This window comes from Gambusia affinis, linkage group LG07 (genome assembly GCF_019740435.1).
Source record: "Gambusia affinis linkage group LG07, SWU_Gaff_1.0, whole genome shotgun sequence".
NCBI classification, from domain to species: domain Eukaryota; kingdom Metazoa; phylum Chordata; class Actinopteri; order Cyprinodontiformes; family Poeciliidae; genus Gambusia; species Gambusia affinis.
The window spans coordinates 3,046,147-3,061,745 of NC_057874.1; the positions used below are offsets into that span (position 1 = coordinate 3,046,147).

Genomic DNA, 15,599 nt, shown 5'->3' on the forward strand with positions numbered 1-15,599 from the left:
TGGAGCTGAACTGACCCGGGAAGTGAGACGATCGCGGCAGCAGTCAGTGACCGGATTCTGAGCAGCTCCGTTTCCTCTGAGCTATATTTAGCCAACACACACCAGCGAGGCCCGCAACATGCAGCACACACTGACCCCCACCATCTGTCTACTCCCCAGCATACAGTCCTGCCCAAACCTACTGTCACACTTGCAGACACAAACCATAAGGTTCTAATGCCAAGTTCGGCCCACGGACCTCCCGGGCTAACCCGGGTGGATTTATTAAGGTTTCTGGCTCGAGGGCTCTTGTGTACACAAGCGCTGCGGCGCACACTGTGTTGCTGAAACCGTGAAGCTTTTGTTGGATGTATATATTGTGTACTGAAAGAAGGGTTCTCAAATACTTGCTGCAGGAGCAGAGAGCCATGGGGAACCATTTTAATAAGCTTGAGATGTCTGTGTGGGTGTGTGTGGGCGTGTGTGTGTGTGTGGATGATGTGTAATAAAGCATCCATACAAAAAAAAAAAAAATAACTTTTCCTCGACAAACTGTTTCAGTTGTTGTGAAAGACCCAAATGACCTCCACAATGTTTTCACCTTTTCTCTTTGTGTTAAAACTTCTTGTCAGGTTGCTTACCCATGAGATTCACAAGCTTCAGCCGGATGTTTGTGACTTATACTTTGTTACTTTGTTATTTTGTTTACCGCCTCGTCTTTACACAAATGAGACATGGGACTGATAAACTGGGATGCCAAGCTGATGAAAAGGAATTGATCCCCATGCAGGGAAACCATGACTATAATATGAATTACTATGACTGTGGAGAAAAGAGGAAAGAATCACAGCGCTGGCACTTTTTCACCCTTCACAGTGGATCCCTGGTATTTGTGGGAGTTTTGGGACCAGAACCACTCACAAGTACTTGGCACCATCTCTAAAAGCTTGTATTTTCAAATTTCAAATATCAAACGAACCTTAATATGGAACTACAGCAGAAGCTAATCTCAATTGTCTTTCTTTTCTTTTCTCCACTCTTGGGATGTTGAGGTAGAACAATAATTCAGAAGATGGTCTGAATGCCTGTAGAAGAGCATGAACACTTTTCTAAGTCCCATTTAAAGCGGACGGGAATATGTGAAACTCAGTGGGTCAGAGAAATGTGACCAAATGGGTCTGACTGGGTAGAACTTCAGCAGATAACTGGGCGGTTTATCCGTCTTTGCCCCAACACAGCAGCGGTCACACAGATAAGATGGCTCCTTCAGTGAATATTTGTCTATACAGTGAATGAAGTGGATCAGTGCAGTATATATCTAACATCCACCCACCACTTATGTCATACCATGGATTATGATATATCAGGGATGTATCTATTTAAGACAGGAAATAACTTTGGAACTAATGTTTTATGTTTTTTTCATTCTAAGGTTTATAATTTAGATCTGAATGTTAGATCGTTGCCTATTCCAGTCTGGAATTGGTCACTGCTTGAACCTGGACCACCTGCCCCGATGTTCCTAATAAAAGTCCAGAGAGGAATCAGTTGACTTCCCATCTCCTAAATCATATAGAACACATAACATTTTTTAACTTTAATAGCAAGTACATCCAATGAGTGCCAAGGAATATCAACAGTATTCCTACTGTTCCAGCTTTGCAAAGCAGCCATTGCATTTCAAGTAGCATTGTGCCTATCTTTCCCAGTTCCACCATCTGGTGTATACTCTAGATAGGCTTCATGGAAATATGTTCCACAGAAAAATCAGAAAATAGACGAAGATGTAAATATTGAACCATGAATAGGTGGTTGTCCATTGCATTAGAATTCATGAAATTTTTGTATCCATTTTTTCTTGCAGGTACACTGGAATGGTGGTGTGTGTGTTGGTTGGGTAATGGCTGCTGGCTCTTTCCTCCTATCATTGGGTGGCATTGATTCACAGACCTCCAGACTATCACACTGAAAAAGGTGGAACAAACGTACCCAAAACAACTTGCAGCTGCTGTGAAAGGCGGTCCTACAAAGTATGGGGTGAAGGGACTTAGGTTTATGTTTTAAAACCTGCATTAGCCTTTTTAGTTTGAGAAAAAAAATGCTAATCATGTACATTTCCTTTCTCTATTGTGTACTCCTCTGTTGTGGTCTATCAAGAAACAGTTTGAGGTGTTTTGTTGTAACACACATGCCGACACAAGGGATGTTGATACTTTTGTAAGTATTTTCTGCTTCACTACAGTAAAGCTCTCCGTCTCAGAAAAGCCTGGTGAAAGTTCTCTGGGCCATATATCAAAAGGATCACTGCAACATTTTTGCTCTGGTTTGAAAACATCTTTCTTACGCTCAGACTCTTGCCCTGTTTTCCCATCACAAAGTGTCTTTTTTTCCTTTCATAAATCCTCGTAGTCATGACATGGTGACAGAAGTCAGGGATTTCTTTAGTTTTTTTTTTTCTGTGTTTGCTTGGTTGGTTTTTGGGGTGTTGATGATGTTAAAGGTTCAGAGAGCACCCGCCTCTCTCTTCTCCCCTCGTCTGTTCCTGGAAGACTGCAGCGTCAGGGTGAATATAACGGTGTTGTTGTCCTCACAGCCTATTAGACTGGCAGACTGACAGTGCAGCCTAGTGGTAAAGAAACAGAGCCTCACACATGAACACATTGCAGATAAGGAATAAAACATCAACAGAGCATAACTGCTTTTGACTGAATACAACGCGGCTCCCTCTGCTTCAGCTGGTCGGTGGCTTCCTTGCTGAAGTCTTTGACTTGCACACAGGAATAACTGTAGATTCTGTGGAGGAGCCATTATAAGGTCACACAGAAACCCCCTGTGTGTCCAACCCTGTGGGGGAGGACAGGGTGAGGGAGGTAGGAGTTTGGCACACATGACTCTGCCTCAGTTTGGGCTTGGCACTCATCTTAACTAACCCCTATCTCCTTCATAAAATGTAGGAGATAGCTGCATGCACTTTCACACTCAATATTCCTGTATGGGCGTAAAGGATGAGGGCGTCCACAAATCAAGCCATGGTCGCAGCAAAAGCTGCCTCACCACAATTATAGAGGAGTTGCGACAGTTTCTTATACATCCCAAACTGAAGTCTGTACTGCTCGGTTGAAGACTCAGCTAGCTGGAAGACCTGTGGACAAACATCACTAACACTGAGTCTATACATATTAGAGCACAGAAGCATGTTGACAGAGAAACAATCATCGGGAAAGTTGGTTCCTATCTCCAGAGGTCATTGGACTAGGAGCAGAGTACAACCTAGAGACGTTGTTAATCCATCAAAGGCCAGCTCAGAAAAATATAGGACAAACAGTCAAGCACGTCCCATATACCTAATGGTAATTTAGAGAGACCAGTTAACCTAATAGCCAGGTGTGTGGACTATGGGAAGACTCCGGAGTACCCAGAGAGAACCCATGCATGCACTGGGAGAACATGCTCAACTTCATGCTGAAAGACCCCACGCTGGGATTTGAACCCATGACCATCTTGCTACAAGGCAACAATACTACCAACTTTTCCACTGGCAGAGGTTGGTAGTGTGCAGCCTGTTAAAGGGATGTTTATTTTTATTATTAATACAAGTCATGGTATATTAATATTAAATATTATTAAATAATAATATTAATAATATTAATAATAATAATATTAATAATATTATTATTTAATATAAATTAAATAATAATATAAAAAAAAATATATTACAAAAATGAAAATATAAAATCAAAAATATGCAGCAGTATGAGATGTAAAGATATACTTGAAGTCTTGATTTTCTTCACACTTGCAAACAGTTGTGTTAGAAATCTTGGAACTGTGTTTGTCATTGTTTATTTGCATACTAGAATATCAATAAATAGTTTCTTTTGACTGATAATACATTGAGACATGTGCTTGATCTAGAACTAAATGATTACATGATAATTCATAACGAGAGATAAATATGAATGAGATCAACAATACACAAATTAAGTATAAAGCGTACTTATAAATGAGCAAAATGTTGAAATAAATCAAGAGGATGTCATCATCTGTTAATAAAGTTATGTGGAGAATTCATCCTCATGTGATCCTGGTTCTGATGGAGAGGATTGTGTTGACATTGTAACATCGTCCCTCCTGCAGCATGTCTTGATCTGTATTATGAAACATCTTTGAGTAGTTTTACATCCATAAACATCATTTGCACCACGTTACCCAAATGCAGATTTTGGCAACAGTAATGGGGGGGTGAAAGGGGGGGTAATCTGTTTCCTCCTGTAATGAAGCCCATTTGTGTGATCCTGCTGCCACTGCAGCGGTCTATGAAGGTGTTTGTGTGGAGTATGACAGCAGAAAGCAATTGATCAGGACAGGTTCATTGATCTGTGGTTCAGTAGATGAATAGATCTAGAGATCAAACAGACACATATTTAACGGCATGTTGAGTCACACTGTGCTACACCTGCACACAGCTCAGGTTCCTATATGAATGCAGCACAGAACACTGATAACGGATCAATGCCATTTGGCCTTGCAGATATGATGCTGTTTTTGGGTTCATTCCACAGTCAGTTATTTGCCACCGGCTAGGTGAGAGTGTGTATGTTGGCGTGTGTCTGCGTGTGTGTTTGAGAGAGCTGAGCCAGTGACAAATGAGGGTATATAACAGCAAATAGAGAGGGGTGCAGTGTGCCGAACTCATGACCCAGAGAGATAAACAGAGAATCAGAGTTGGCCAGGCAGGTGGGATGGAGAAGGTGTGGTGAACACGCGAGTGTTTAGTGTGCCGTGCGTCTCTGATTGGCTAACGCGACTCTAACGGACGAGCTAACCCTCCCCTCTCTCGCACCCCCCACGCCCCCCGGCAGCTTGCCGAAAGTCCGTGTACGTAAGTGTGCACGCGCGCGCGAGGCAGCCGGCAGACCGAAGCTAGCCGAGGAGGCAGGTTCTAACTCCCAACTCCAATGAGCTCGCAGCCAGACACACACTCTCACTCTCAGACACACACTAAACACTCTGCTCCGCGCTCTCTCTTCAACCCTGGGACACGGAGGAGCAGCAGAAAGAAGACGGAGCGGAGGAGAGAGGGGGAGAAAGGCAAGAGGGAGACTGGCGGAGTGTGAGGGAGGATCAACCATGGCTTCAGATCCGGGGCTGGCTGTGATACTGCTGTGGACTATATCACTCAGGGCTGTAGGCGCCGCAGGAACCAGCAGCAATGAGGGTAAGACTGGCACTCAGTACTCTTCAGAAGCGTAAAGCGAAATCATCCTCTAAAGTGTTTTCGTACGTCTGAAGGCAGAAGTTTACCCAGAACAACTTTAAACACAGCTGTGTATGTTTGAACTAATCCTGAAATTGCTTATTTGGTGATTGCGCGCGCGAGCGACGGTCACAGCCGCATGTGTTTGGTGTTAGTGACGTGAGCGCGTCTTCTTCTGTGATTTCTCCGAGGACATCCTCTTCATTTGTATCCCCAGTGTTTTCATTTCGTATGGAGTGTTTCCAGCAGCCTTTTTTGTGTACTTTCATCCCCCCGTGCTCCGCATCTTTCCACCTGGAGACGCAAATCTGTTTTTGTCACTTGTTCAGCTGATGTCCCACACCGCCCAAAGTCCCCTGATATATTTCATTATTCCATTCAGTTTAGGTTCAAGAGTCAGAGTAAAGAAAATGTCCAGTTTCAGCACCACTGCAAGAACGAAAGAAGGAGTTTAGTACTCAGTTGAAACGTGATGTCAAAAGTATAAGGTTTCTATAGGCGTTCTTAAAAAGTGTGGAATATATGGAATTTATTTTAACTGTCTTCCATTTCTGAATAAGAAAATTGAGTATGGTAAATGTTTGACTTTCCAGACTTCTTAAAATGTTAATATAAATATCTATATTTATAATTTTTTTTCGGCATCAAAACATAATGTTTTATCCAACCCATTTTCCAGAAATGAATTTGCACTCATCCAAAATTAAAAATGGAACCGTAAACCTCTACTTTTTTCTTTAATTGGACAATAAGTTCTTAACTTTGATGCCAAAGAAGTATTGGCACTCATTTTTGGGAATTTTACAAATTAAATAAAGGTGTAATCGGGCAAAAGCTGTGATCTATTTTACTATTACTTTACGAGATTAAGCCTAGTCCAAAGAGTCCAGATTTTGCATAGATATTAATTAGATGTGAAAAAGCCATTTACCAAACCACTGAATTGCAAATTGGTTTTGGTGTTGAATTGTTTCAAATGCAGGGAAATCAGAAGACCTAAACTAGGTTGGTGTTTTTTCTCACCCAAATGTTTAGTTTTATATTATGTCTGTTGGACAAATCTAAAATAAATCTGAAAAAGTGTGGAACTTAGTAAATAAATACGTACAAGAACCTGGAGCGAAGGCTGCTTCTTTTCCGCTTTACGAAAGTCACAGTGGAGAGAGCCAGGCCCACTTCAGATCATATCTGCAAACTCACATTAGATTTTATCTCTACAAAATTTGATGCCGTTTTCCTTCACTGCTCTTGTGTGAACAATGACCATTTGAATATCTGACCGCGGATACGTTCCCTTTCCTGCTTAAAGTCGGCAACTTTGAAAGATGATTCTCTTTGTAAACAAACTCATAATGTGTCTGAAGACAAGGAGTCATTTTGTAGTTGTCCTTATTATCTCCACAGGTCTGAAATCAGTGCTTAGTTTAATTGAAACATTGCATTGCCACAAACTGTGAATTAGGAGAAGACTGGACAAAGATGCTTCCGTGGGAATGCTTTTATTGTTGTCCGATAGCAAAACTGTGAAAAGAAGAGCAGAAAAATCTGGAAGCAAAGCCATAAAAATTGCCTTCACTAAATATCATCTTTCAAGGTTGGACTTTGACGTTAAACAGAACTTTTTGTGCACTTTATTTCTAATATTAAAACTTCAAATGGAGAAGTGGTTTATCATTAATTCACACAATTAGAAATTAATTTGATTTCAACATCATACAAAATAACCGAGGCAAGTAAAAGAAAAGAAAACTTCTGCTTTATTTATGTTTAAAACAAAGTAAAAAATATTTAAGTTTCATTTGGACCAAAAACTAAATCATAGACTTTGAAAGATAATAAGTTGTTTTCCTATGAAATTTATAAAAATAAGTTAAGGAAAGAAACTCTTGCTTCGCTTTCTGCTTAAAACCGAGCTCTAACTGGGCTGCAAAATATTTAATTTCCACTGAATGGAGGAATTCATCTTTGGAACGAATGAAGAGCTTGAAATTTAACTGGTGCAAAGGCTTCAAGCAAAACCTCGCTGCACAACAGGCAGGCATTCAAACTCCCTCACACTGGATGAACCAGGTTGTGTATGGAGGACATCAGCGCAGGCGAGGGCCGCCAGCCATTTTGTCTTTCTTCTTTGTTTTATAAAATGTATATATTTTAGGTTTGCTTCAATCTTCTGTTGTACGTAGACGTAAACAGCCCATCGGTTTTTGACGACCAAGGCTGAATTATACTTTTGATCCTATTTGTACCGAAGCCAAATTTGTACTGTATGTACAGATTAATTTATATGTACAGAGATGAAGTCTGAAGACAAGGAAGCAAAATATGAAAATAGAAATCAAATAATGTGTGGGAAAACTATTTTATGTCCGTCTTCTTAACAAAAAAGAGGAATATTGAATCTTGCAGAGTCCACTGCAAGGTAGAAAGTCAAAGGTAGAATATTTATTCAGCTGGGATTGAGTCCAGAACCTTGTTAGCTTTGTTTTCTTTATTTCATTTTCGTTATCTATTCTGTTTTTACATACATTTTTAATACTTTGCCACAGTTAAGAATCTTCCTATTTATGGAAAAGTATAGTAAATCCTTGACAGAAGGCTCAGTTTATAAAAGAATAAAAATGGGCTATATTTAAAAACATATACCATCAGTCAAAACTAGTCTTTGAAGCCAGTGTATATGGTTTTATTTTCATTTTTAGAGGTAGCAAAACTAAAAGTATGTATTACAAATGAGCGGCAATCAATTCTAAATGGATTAGTTTGTAGATGAACGATGATCGTAACAGCAGCCCCACACACTCCACTGTCTCAGATGTCTTGATAATTGCAAGGCCACTTTTAACAAGAAAACAATACATCTACAATGTCTGTGAAAAGTAAACCAAGAAGTTCTGAAATAGCTAGAAATTAAACAAGGTTTTGAAATGAAACAAAGCATACAGAGATGACAGTTACGCTTTTAATTTATCCGGTTAATAAAAGAAATAACCGGTTTGGTCAATGCAGTTTTTTATTTATTTTTGTTGTACATACAACGTTCGCAATTTTACGTCTTGCGGGTCTGTTTTAGAGTTCATATTTGTGTCCCTATTTCATCATGAAGTTACTCATTGCATTGTTTTCACATATAGGTTTGATGTGCTGCCTGTGATTTAAAAAGAATCAATGAGAAAGAAAAAAACAAATTCCCCCTTTTGTTTTTCTTTCCAATAATGCAATTGTTGAATTCATGTACGGTAAATTTCTATTCTAATCATAGACTCACATACCAGGCATTGATTTAATATTCATCTTTATCTGAAATGACTGGTGTTTAGGGGAAATACCACATAGCACACAGTATCGTATTAAACAAGAACTGAAACAGTTGAAATAAAATACATGGAGATAAAATGTAATCGCAAACTGTTAGCATTTAAAAAAAGTAAATAAATTTAAAAAAATATATATTTATATATATAGTTGTTATTTTGATAAACTGTTATGAATAAAGGGAGTGTGCATTGACAGTATCTCTGATAGAAATCTGAGTTTGTGTTTTGATAATTTGAATATCTGAATATCTGATAATTGAATATATCGAGGCAGAAATTTTAAATCCGTCTGTAGTGGTCAGGATAAAATTTGAAGTCAATATAAGCTAAAAGACGAGGGGGCTAACACGCTGTTCTTGGACGATGGAAGGTTTTTAGAAGAGCTCTTCACAGTGATCAGTCTTAATACCTAACCAGGAATAAATACCTGCTAAAGTAGCTATGAGTATAAATACACACAACCGTCACTCGAACGATGAGCCTCAGAGCTTGTTGCCTTTGTGTCTTTTAAGAACTACCAAAATGAGATTTTTTTTGGCACCGTTTGATCACCGATTTTATAGAGCCGTTTCTGACTTTAGCCGGCTCCAATTCCTCTCTCACAATTATAAATAACAATGTAGAAATTATTTGTCTAATACGGGGATAAATTGAAGATCAAACTGTCATGAAATTGAGCAAAGAAATCTTTATCGTAAAACAAAACATGTTTCCAAAAAATATTTCTCCCTCTACATCGCAAAAAATCAGCAAAGTCACTTAAATCCTGCTTGAGACAGAGGTGTCTGTACATAACACAACTAAAACAAGTTAAAGCTCTCAAACTGGTTTTATGTCCACACTTAAAAACATACCATCCATATCACAAGTTCAGCTTCATGTTATCTGTGATTAACTCAATACTGGAGAGGGGAAGCTCTGATTTGCCATGAGGTGTGTTTGATTGTTAAACAGTTTATTTATTGTAACGATACGGTAGCATTTCTATGATTCATCATTGATTATTTATCAGGCATCTTCTCCCTTATGTGTGTTTGTGAGAGAAAGCGATGGAAACCGGTGTTACACAGCTCTGCAGTGAAACATAGTTTCATATTAATGTGGCTGGCGTTAGTAAAGGTGTATTCCCCATTGAAGCACTTTTATCTTAAACGAGTTATCCAATCAGCTGCATGGAGACATAACTGAACTTCTGAAAAGGCTGTTATAACACTCTGAGTCTAACTCCCTTTTGCCTGGCTGAATAAACGGCTGTCATGCCTATTGTTCTGCACACCTTTAACTTTAATTCACGCTAATGTTAAAAGATTTTACCTCTATAACATCTTCAGCTCTGAAGAATGTTGTGCTTGCAGTATAAAATCAGCTAAATTGAGATCTTCCTACGTTTCTCTTGTTCTTCTTCAAAATATGTTGTGAAATGTATTTTCAAAAAGTCAATCATTTGAATTTTTCTCTTACGCAACCCACTTCCTCCATTATTTTTTTAATTATTATTATTATTATTATTATTATTATTATAATAGTCACAGTTCTGATTACAGACGCTCTCAGTGAGTGCCATTTGTTGAGAAATTCTGCATTTCTAGTTGACATTGTCCAGCAACAGGTGAGGGAGGGGAAATTCTACTGTAAGAATCCTATGACCAATTAGAAAACATCTCACTGGATGCATTTCCACTGACTATAAAATTGCTCAAATGGAAATCCCAAAATCAAATTTCCTTAATGGAAACATGGCAATATGGAAAAAACTCAAGTTTTTTGATAAAACGTTTTTGCTCTAGGTTGAGGTTGTTTTTCAACAGTATTGAAATCTGTGTACGCATAGCAGCTTGTTTTTTCACACCGGCCTCCTTGGACAATGTGCAGCTGGTCCCACCAGAGCTCTCACAGCATCGCACATTTCATCAAAAGCTAGGTTTGTCCTTTTAAAGTGTTGAATCCGTAGCTCTTCTGTAAAATTGTCAAGTACAATTTCCCCCAAATCGCTGCATTTGTAGTCACTCGCAAGTATAAGGAGCTTGATGCTGCTTATGCCATGGCTGAAATATGAGTGTCTTATGTAAGCATTTACATCCATTGCAGCCATGATTTTTATTGTCCTATTGCGTGATCAGACTTAACAGCTCAGTTGCAAAATTGAGCTGTTTGACATTAGAAGAATATAGAAATAGTTTTGTGCACATTTGTCTCTCAAAACCTGAGATCAAACTCAAATGTGGTATTTAAAAAAAAAAAAAAAAAAAAAAAAAAACACAGGCCATCACTCCCTGGGTAAATCATAGATTGCCAATAAGAAAAAGACTGACAGCACACTTATATTTGAATCTGTTTGGTCAGGTGATGTGTGAGCCAAATGTACTTTATATTAGACATCTGGTGTGAGCGCATACGGAATCACCTACCAGGATTTTCTCCATTCTATCTGCGAGCGCTGTCCCTGATTTCTCTCACTGCCACGTGCAGCAGGAGGACAACGAGCTTTCCTTCAGGTTGTCGTTCGTTCTGAGGAAGATGAAAAGACCCACGCAGAGAACAGGACTCACTGCTAATGAGCAAACCGTAGGTGGATGATTATTAACACATACCTCTGCTGCAGGACGACCAACTGGGGAAATAGGGACCCAGAGGCAGAAACAGTGTGTGGCAATTTCTTTTTTTTTTTATCTGCTTTATTTTAAGATTTGAGGATGAACTATAGAAGCAACTGAAACAAAAACACCGAGGTTGAAAGCAGCTACACTGCTGGGAGGATAGTTTTTTTTTTTCTTCTCCTTCAGCAAGAAAATGTAAAGACAAATTTGTCCGCTGGAAAAAAAAAGTGTTTGATTTAGATCGCTGCTGCCGTGGACGTAGACACAGCTGTTCATTTTACTCAACTCTTCTAGTCAGCAGGAGACCAGGCTCGTGTTTAGCAGCATTGTGTGAAAAGAAACTACGTCTCGGTTAATAGCTCAGAGGAAACCTCATCTCCATACATTAGAGAGAGAAAAAGCCTCTCGGCTATTACGCTTAGTGGAGCTGCTTAAGCCACATAGCTCAAGGACACTTCAGCAGCCTCTCTGACAGGATAGCTTTCAGCCCCAAAGCCTTTTATGCTTCAAATTTTAACACAGATTACAGGTATCAGTATGTGGCTTTTCACACATAAAAAACTTTATTATCTGAATGTAGATCACCTGCCTCGGTCTGTTCTGAATATTTACATTTTCCTTCCTGTGTTTTAATGCAGTCCTGTAATGTGTATAACACATTAGAGCCTTATTGAAAAGTTTATGTATTTTAGTAACTCCATCATTAAGGGAAACTCATTAGCTTTTTTTCAAGCCTTTATTTCGGCTGATTTTTATGATGTTTTGCTTCCAGCAAATGAAGACATGACATTTAAGGTTAGATTATTATGACCAATAAAGAACACTTGAACTTGGTAAAAAGTATGTTTAATACCTGGTCAAAGGTCATTTTGAAAATGTACTTTTAATTTGATAAGTGAGGCTTTTTTCTATTTTTCTTAACTATGACTGTGAACAGAATGATAATTGGAGACAATATTCAGCTAGATAAACACAATTACTTCAAAATCACTGAAATCAGAGAGTGTGTATTCCATATGTAGCTACAGTCTTCTGCTATATAAATAAAAATACATTTTGAATTTATCAATTGATTTAGGAGGTGCTGACTTAAAATACATGTAGCTACTTATTTACTTTCTCTTTGGGATCAGTGAATTTGTTTTTTAAAATGGACTCGAGTAGAATTTAGTTCTTGATTTTTAGCTGAAGTTATTCATACCCCTGATAGATTTAGGTTTAAAATAATTTTTTTTTCTCCCCTCCAGGGGGTCTTTTATGGGCTCTAGTGTCCCTTATACAAAAGTAGGCTGACAGGAAAGGAGGAGGGAGAGGAGGGAAGACATGCAGCAAATGTCGCCGGGTCTGGGAATCGAACCTGCGACGGCCACGTCGAGGACTCAAGGCCTCCAAATGTGGGTCGCGCTATCTCCTACGCCACCGCAGCACACCGTTAAAATAATTTTTAAATGAATAATTTTATTTCTGATTAAACTAGGCTTTTCTCAAATGACGAAACAATGAAAAAAAAATCCTTATCAGCTTTTAATTAATTTAAAAGAAAATAATTTACAAAATTGGTTTGGTGATGAGATCCAAGTATAAATTGATGTTGGGGAGCTCACATGTTAATTATTTTATATCAACATAGTGTTGTTTTGGGGATATTTATTATGTAAAACACATCACTCCTACATGTTGGCCTTTGTGGAGTGATTCACTATTCACTCTAATGACCAAAAATACAATAAGCAGTTTTACACTAACATACATAATGTTCTTAATTTGAATGCAATTTAAAACAAACCAAAATTCCTTTTTAAAAACTCAATTAAATGTCCTCAAAACAGAAACCACGTGCTTCAACTCTATTTTATCTCTGATTGCGTTTTCTACAATATTAGACTTGCACATTCTATAATAAAAGTCAATTGGAGCAGCCTTTTATTTTACCCAGATAATGATTTTATTTTCTGTAACTTTCTAGATTTTATAATTACAACAATTCAATTTCCAAACATGGACCCAGACTTGCTCAGACACTCACAGTTAAGCAGCGTTCAGGAGATCGTCCTCTCCTCTTCCCCAGAGCCGTCCAAAGTCCAAAATATCCCACTCAAAGCTCACTCAGCAGTTCTGCTCGCTTACAAGCATTCAAAGTCCAGTCTCCAGTCGACATGCTGAGGTTTTCCGACTGGGGGGATGTGGAACAGTCTTAACAACCGTGGAGTTGGTGTTGCTATGTTGGCACACCCACAGTGTCTCATCAAAACCAGAACCAAGTCCTCTGACCTGTTTGTGTCTTTCTTCTCACTACAACACGCTTGTCCTTCTCCTGTTCTCCCTTGGTATCCATTTGCCCCTTGTTCTCCTAAACTGCTTTAAACAGCATTGGGGTTGTGCTATGTGCTTTTTCTGTTTTTAATACCATTTTTTTCAGTTGAAAGATACACCATGAAATGTTTATCACATGTTTACAGAAAGTATATCACTTTTGTGCACTTTTTTCATGTGCATGTTTTACTGTCTGCTAAATGCCTGGCCTGAGATGAACCAGTTTGTTGTTCTACACGTTTCCTCATCCAGAGGATCTGGCCTCTCAGCCTTTGAGCAATGATTGATTCCGAGAGGTGAAGGACTCCGTTAAATTTTACATCACTAACGTTTGTCCGTGATGTATGTAATGCGCCAGTTTGATTCTATGAAGCTTACAGAAAATTTTCTGCGCTGTAAACAACCATCCTCCACTGCAAAGAAAGAAGTGCCGATTTGAATGAAGCGGCTGTTAATGCTCATGTTTGGAAGCGTGACCATCCCTGACCGAACGGCTTCCTTCACTTCCTCCTCTGTCGTTGCTACAAGTACAGGCAGACAACAATTCTCAAACAGTGCAGAAAAACAACATTCACAACTTCTTTTGTTCGCTGATTGGGTCAGTAGAAATTCTACTGCAGCAATCCGAGTGATAGAAGAAAGCCAAGCCTGCCTATGAAGTGAGATTAGAATCGCGCGAAATTGCATTGGTAGGCACTGGCTAGGCAGCTAGAATAATGACAAACTAAAACAAATAGGAATCGTCCTATTTGTGTTTGAAATGGTACACCTTATCGACACTCACCCCCACTCATGTCACTCAGACTCACGGCAACGCCCGCCAGGTGATGAGTCAGGATTGGAATAGCGAGCACAGGACAGGAAGCAGGAAGAGGAATGTTAGCGTTCATTGATTGCTCAGGGCATAGCAGGACTTCAGCTGAGCTGGAAAGCATTGACGCCATGAAAGTCTCCAATGACAGAAAAAAAGTCATTACATTTGTCACTTGCTGTTTTTATTGACATATATAAAAGGCCACTATAGAGGTCTGGAAAAAAATGAGAATGGGCCAACCTTCTAGCAAACTGTTGTGAAAACAGTTTGCTGCTTGGGGCGAGCAGCACATGGTGTAGATGTCGATCCGGGAGCCCATCTGTAGGGTCTATCAGTTCTCGATGGTTCCCAACCTTCAGTCCTTGGCTTTCCTTTCCACTGATGCCCACTTATTGTCTGACTGCCGACACTGAAGGCCAGTAATTCCACAAAACACCTTAAAAAATCTTTTTTGGCTTAAATTATGGTGTTTAAATGGCAGTCCTTTAAATTACTGAAATTTAATGGAACTATTCATAAACTATTTGGTTATTTCTGATTTATTTTCTATAATATTTTGGGCATTTAGGAAATGGAGAATTAGAAATATATAAATAGGATTGGGAATCCTAACTGTTTTAAAAAGAGAATGCTGTATAATCTGGTATAAATTCTATGTATAATCTGAGCTCAATATACATTAATCACTAATCATGTCTTTTATTACCTTTTCACAGACTTTTTCTGAGCTAAAGTCTTTTCACTTTATCGTTGAACTACTTTTATGAGCTAACTTTTGCAAACTTTTCTTTCTGGTTCCTAAATTTACGACACGCTGCTTCTCCGTTCATTCAGACTGTCAGTCGAGGCTCTGTAAAGCGAACTCCTCTCCTCCTCAGGAGAGAGACTTTATTTTTGTGAGGTTGGAACGCAAACGTTTCCCTTTTTCCCCGTCCTGGCTGGTTTTTCTTTACACAAGTTACTGATGTTTGACCCTCCAAGAGTTTTCCTCCTGCAGGCACCAGTGTCTATGAAGACATCAACCTTGTTAGCCAGCTGTCAACAGAAATGTTGGAGTCACCAAATCGATATGTCCTCAGAGCGGTAAAAGGCCTCGCGTCCCGAGGTGGAGGCCTCTCCCGTGTGCCGTCCAGACCTTTATCAGATCCTTATGCTGGTTTTGGCCACAGATCAGCGGCGGTGAGCTGACTCTGCTGTGCTCTGTGATTGCAGTCGTGCAGCTGGTGAATACACGTTTCTACTCTTTTCTAGCATGTGGGGTGTGCGGTCTCTCCTTGGGATAGCTGAGGATAGAGCTGAAATGTGAGAAATGATTGTAGTCGAGG

The 15,599-nt window shown here is 39.2% G+C and overlaps 1 protein-coding gene across 6 annotated transcripts in view; it reads left to right on the plus strand.

Annotated features, from left to right (window-relative positions):
* The first annotated feature begins 4,830 nt into the window (after positions 1–4,830).
* epha8 (eph receptor A8) overlaps positions 4,831–15,599 on the plus strand; it is a 124,375-nt gene continuing 113,606 nt past the window's right edge. For 4 of the 6 annotated variants that reach the window (XR_006371009.1, XR_006371010.1, XM_044121415.1 and 1 more), the window contains exon 1: positions 4,831–5,197. Coding sequence is in view for 4 of the 6 variants with exons in the window: in XM_044121415.1 (XP_043977350.1) it covers positions 5,110–5,197 (88 nt within the window). In the remaining 2 variants the exon portion in view is untranslated. The remainder of the gene's footprint in view (positions 5,198–15,599) is intronic. The other 2 variants (XM_044121417.1, XM_044121418.1) reach the window with 1 other exon arrangement.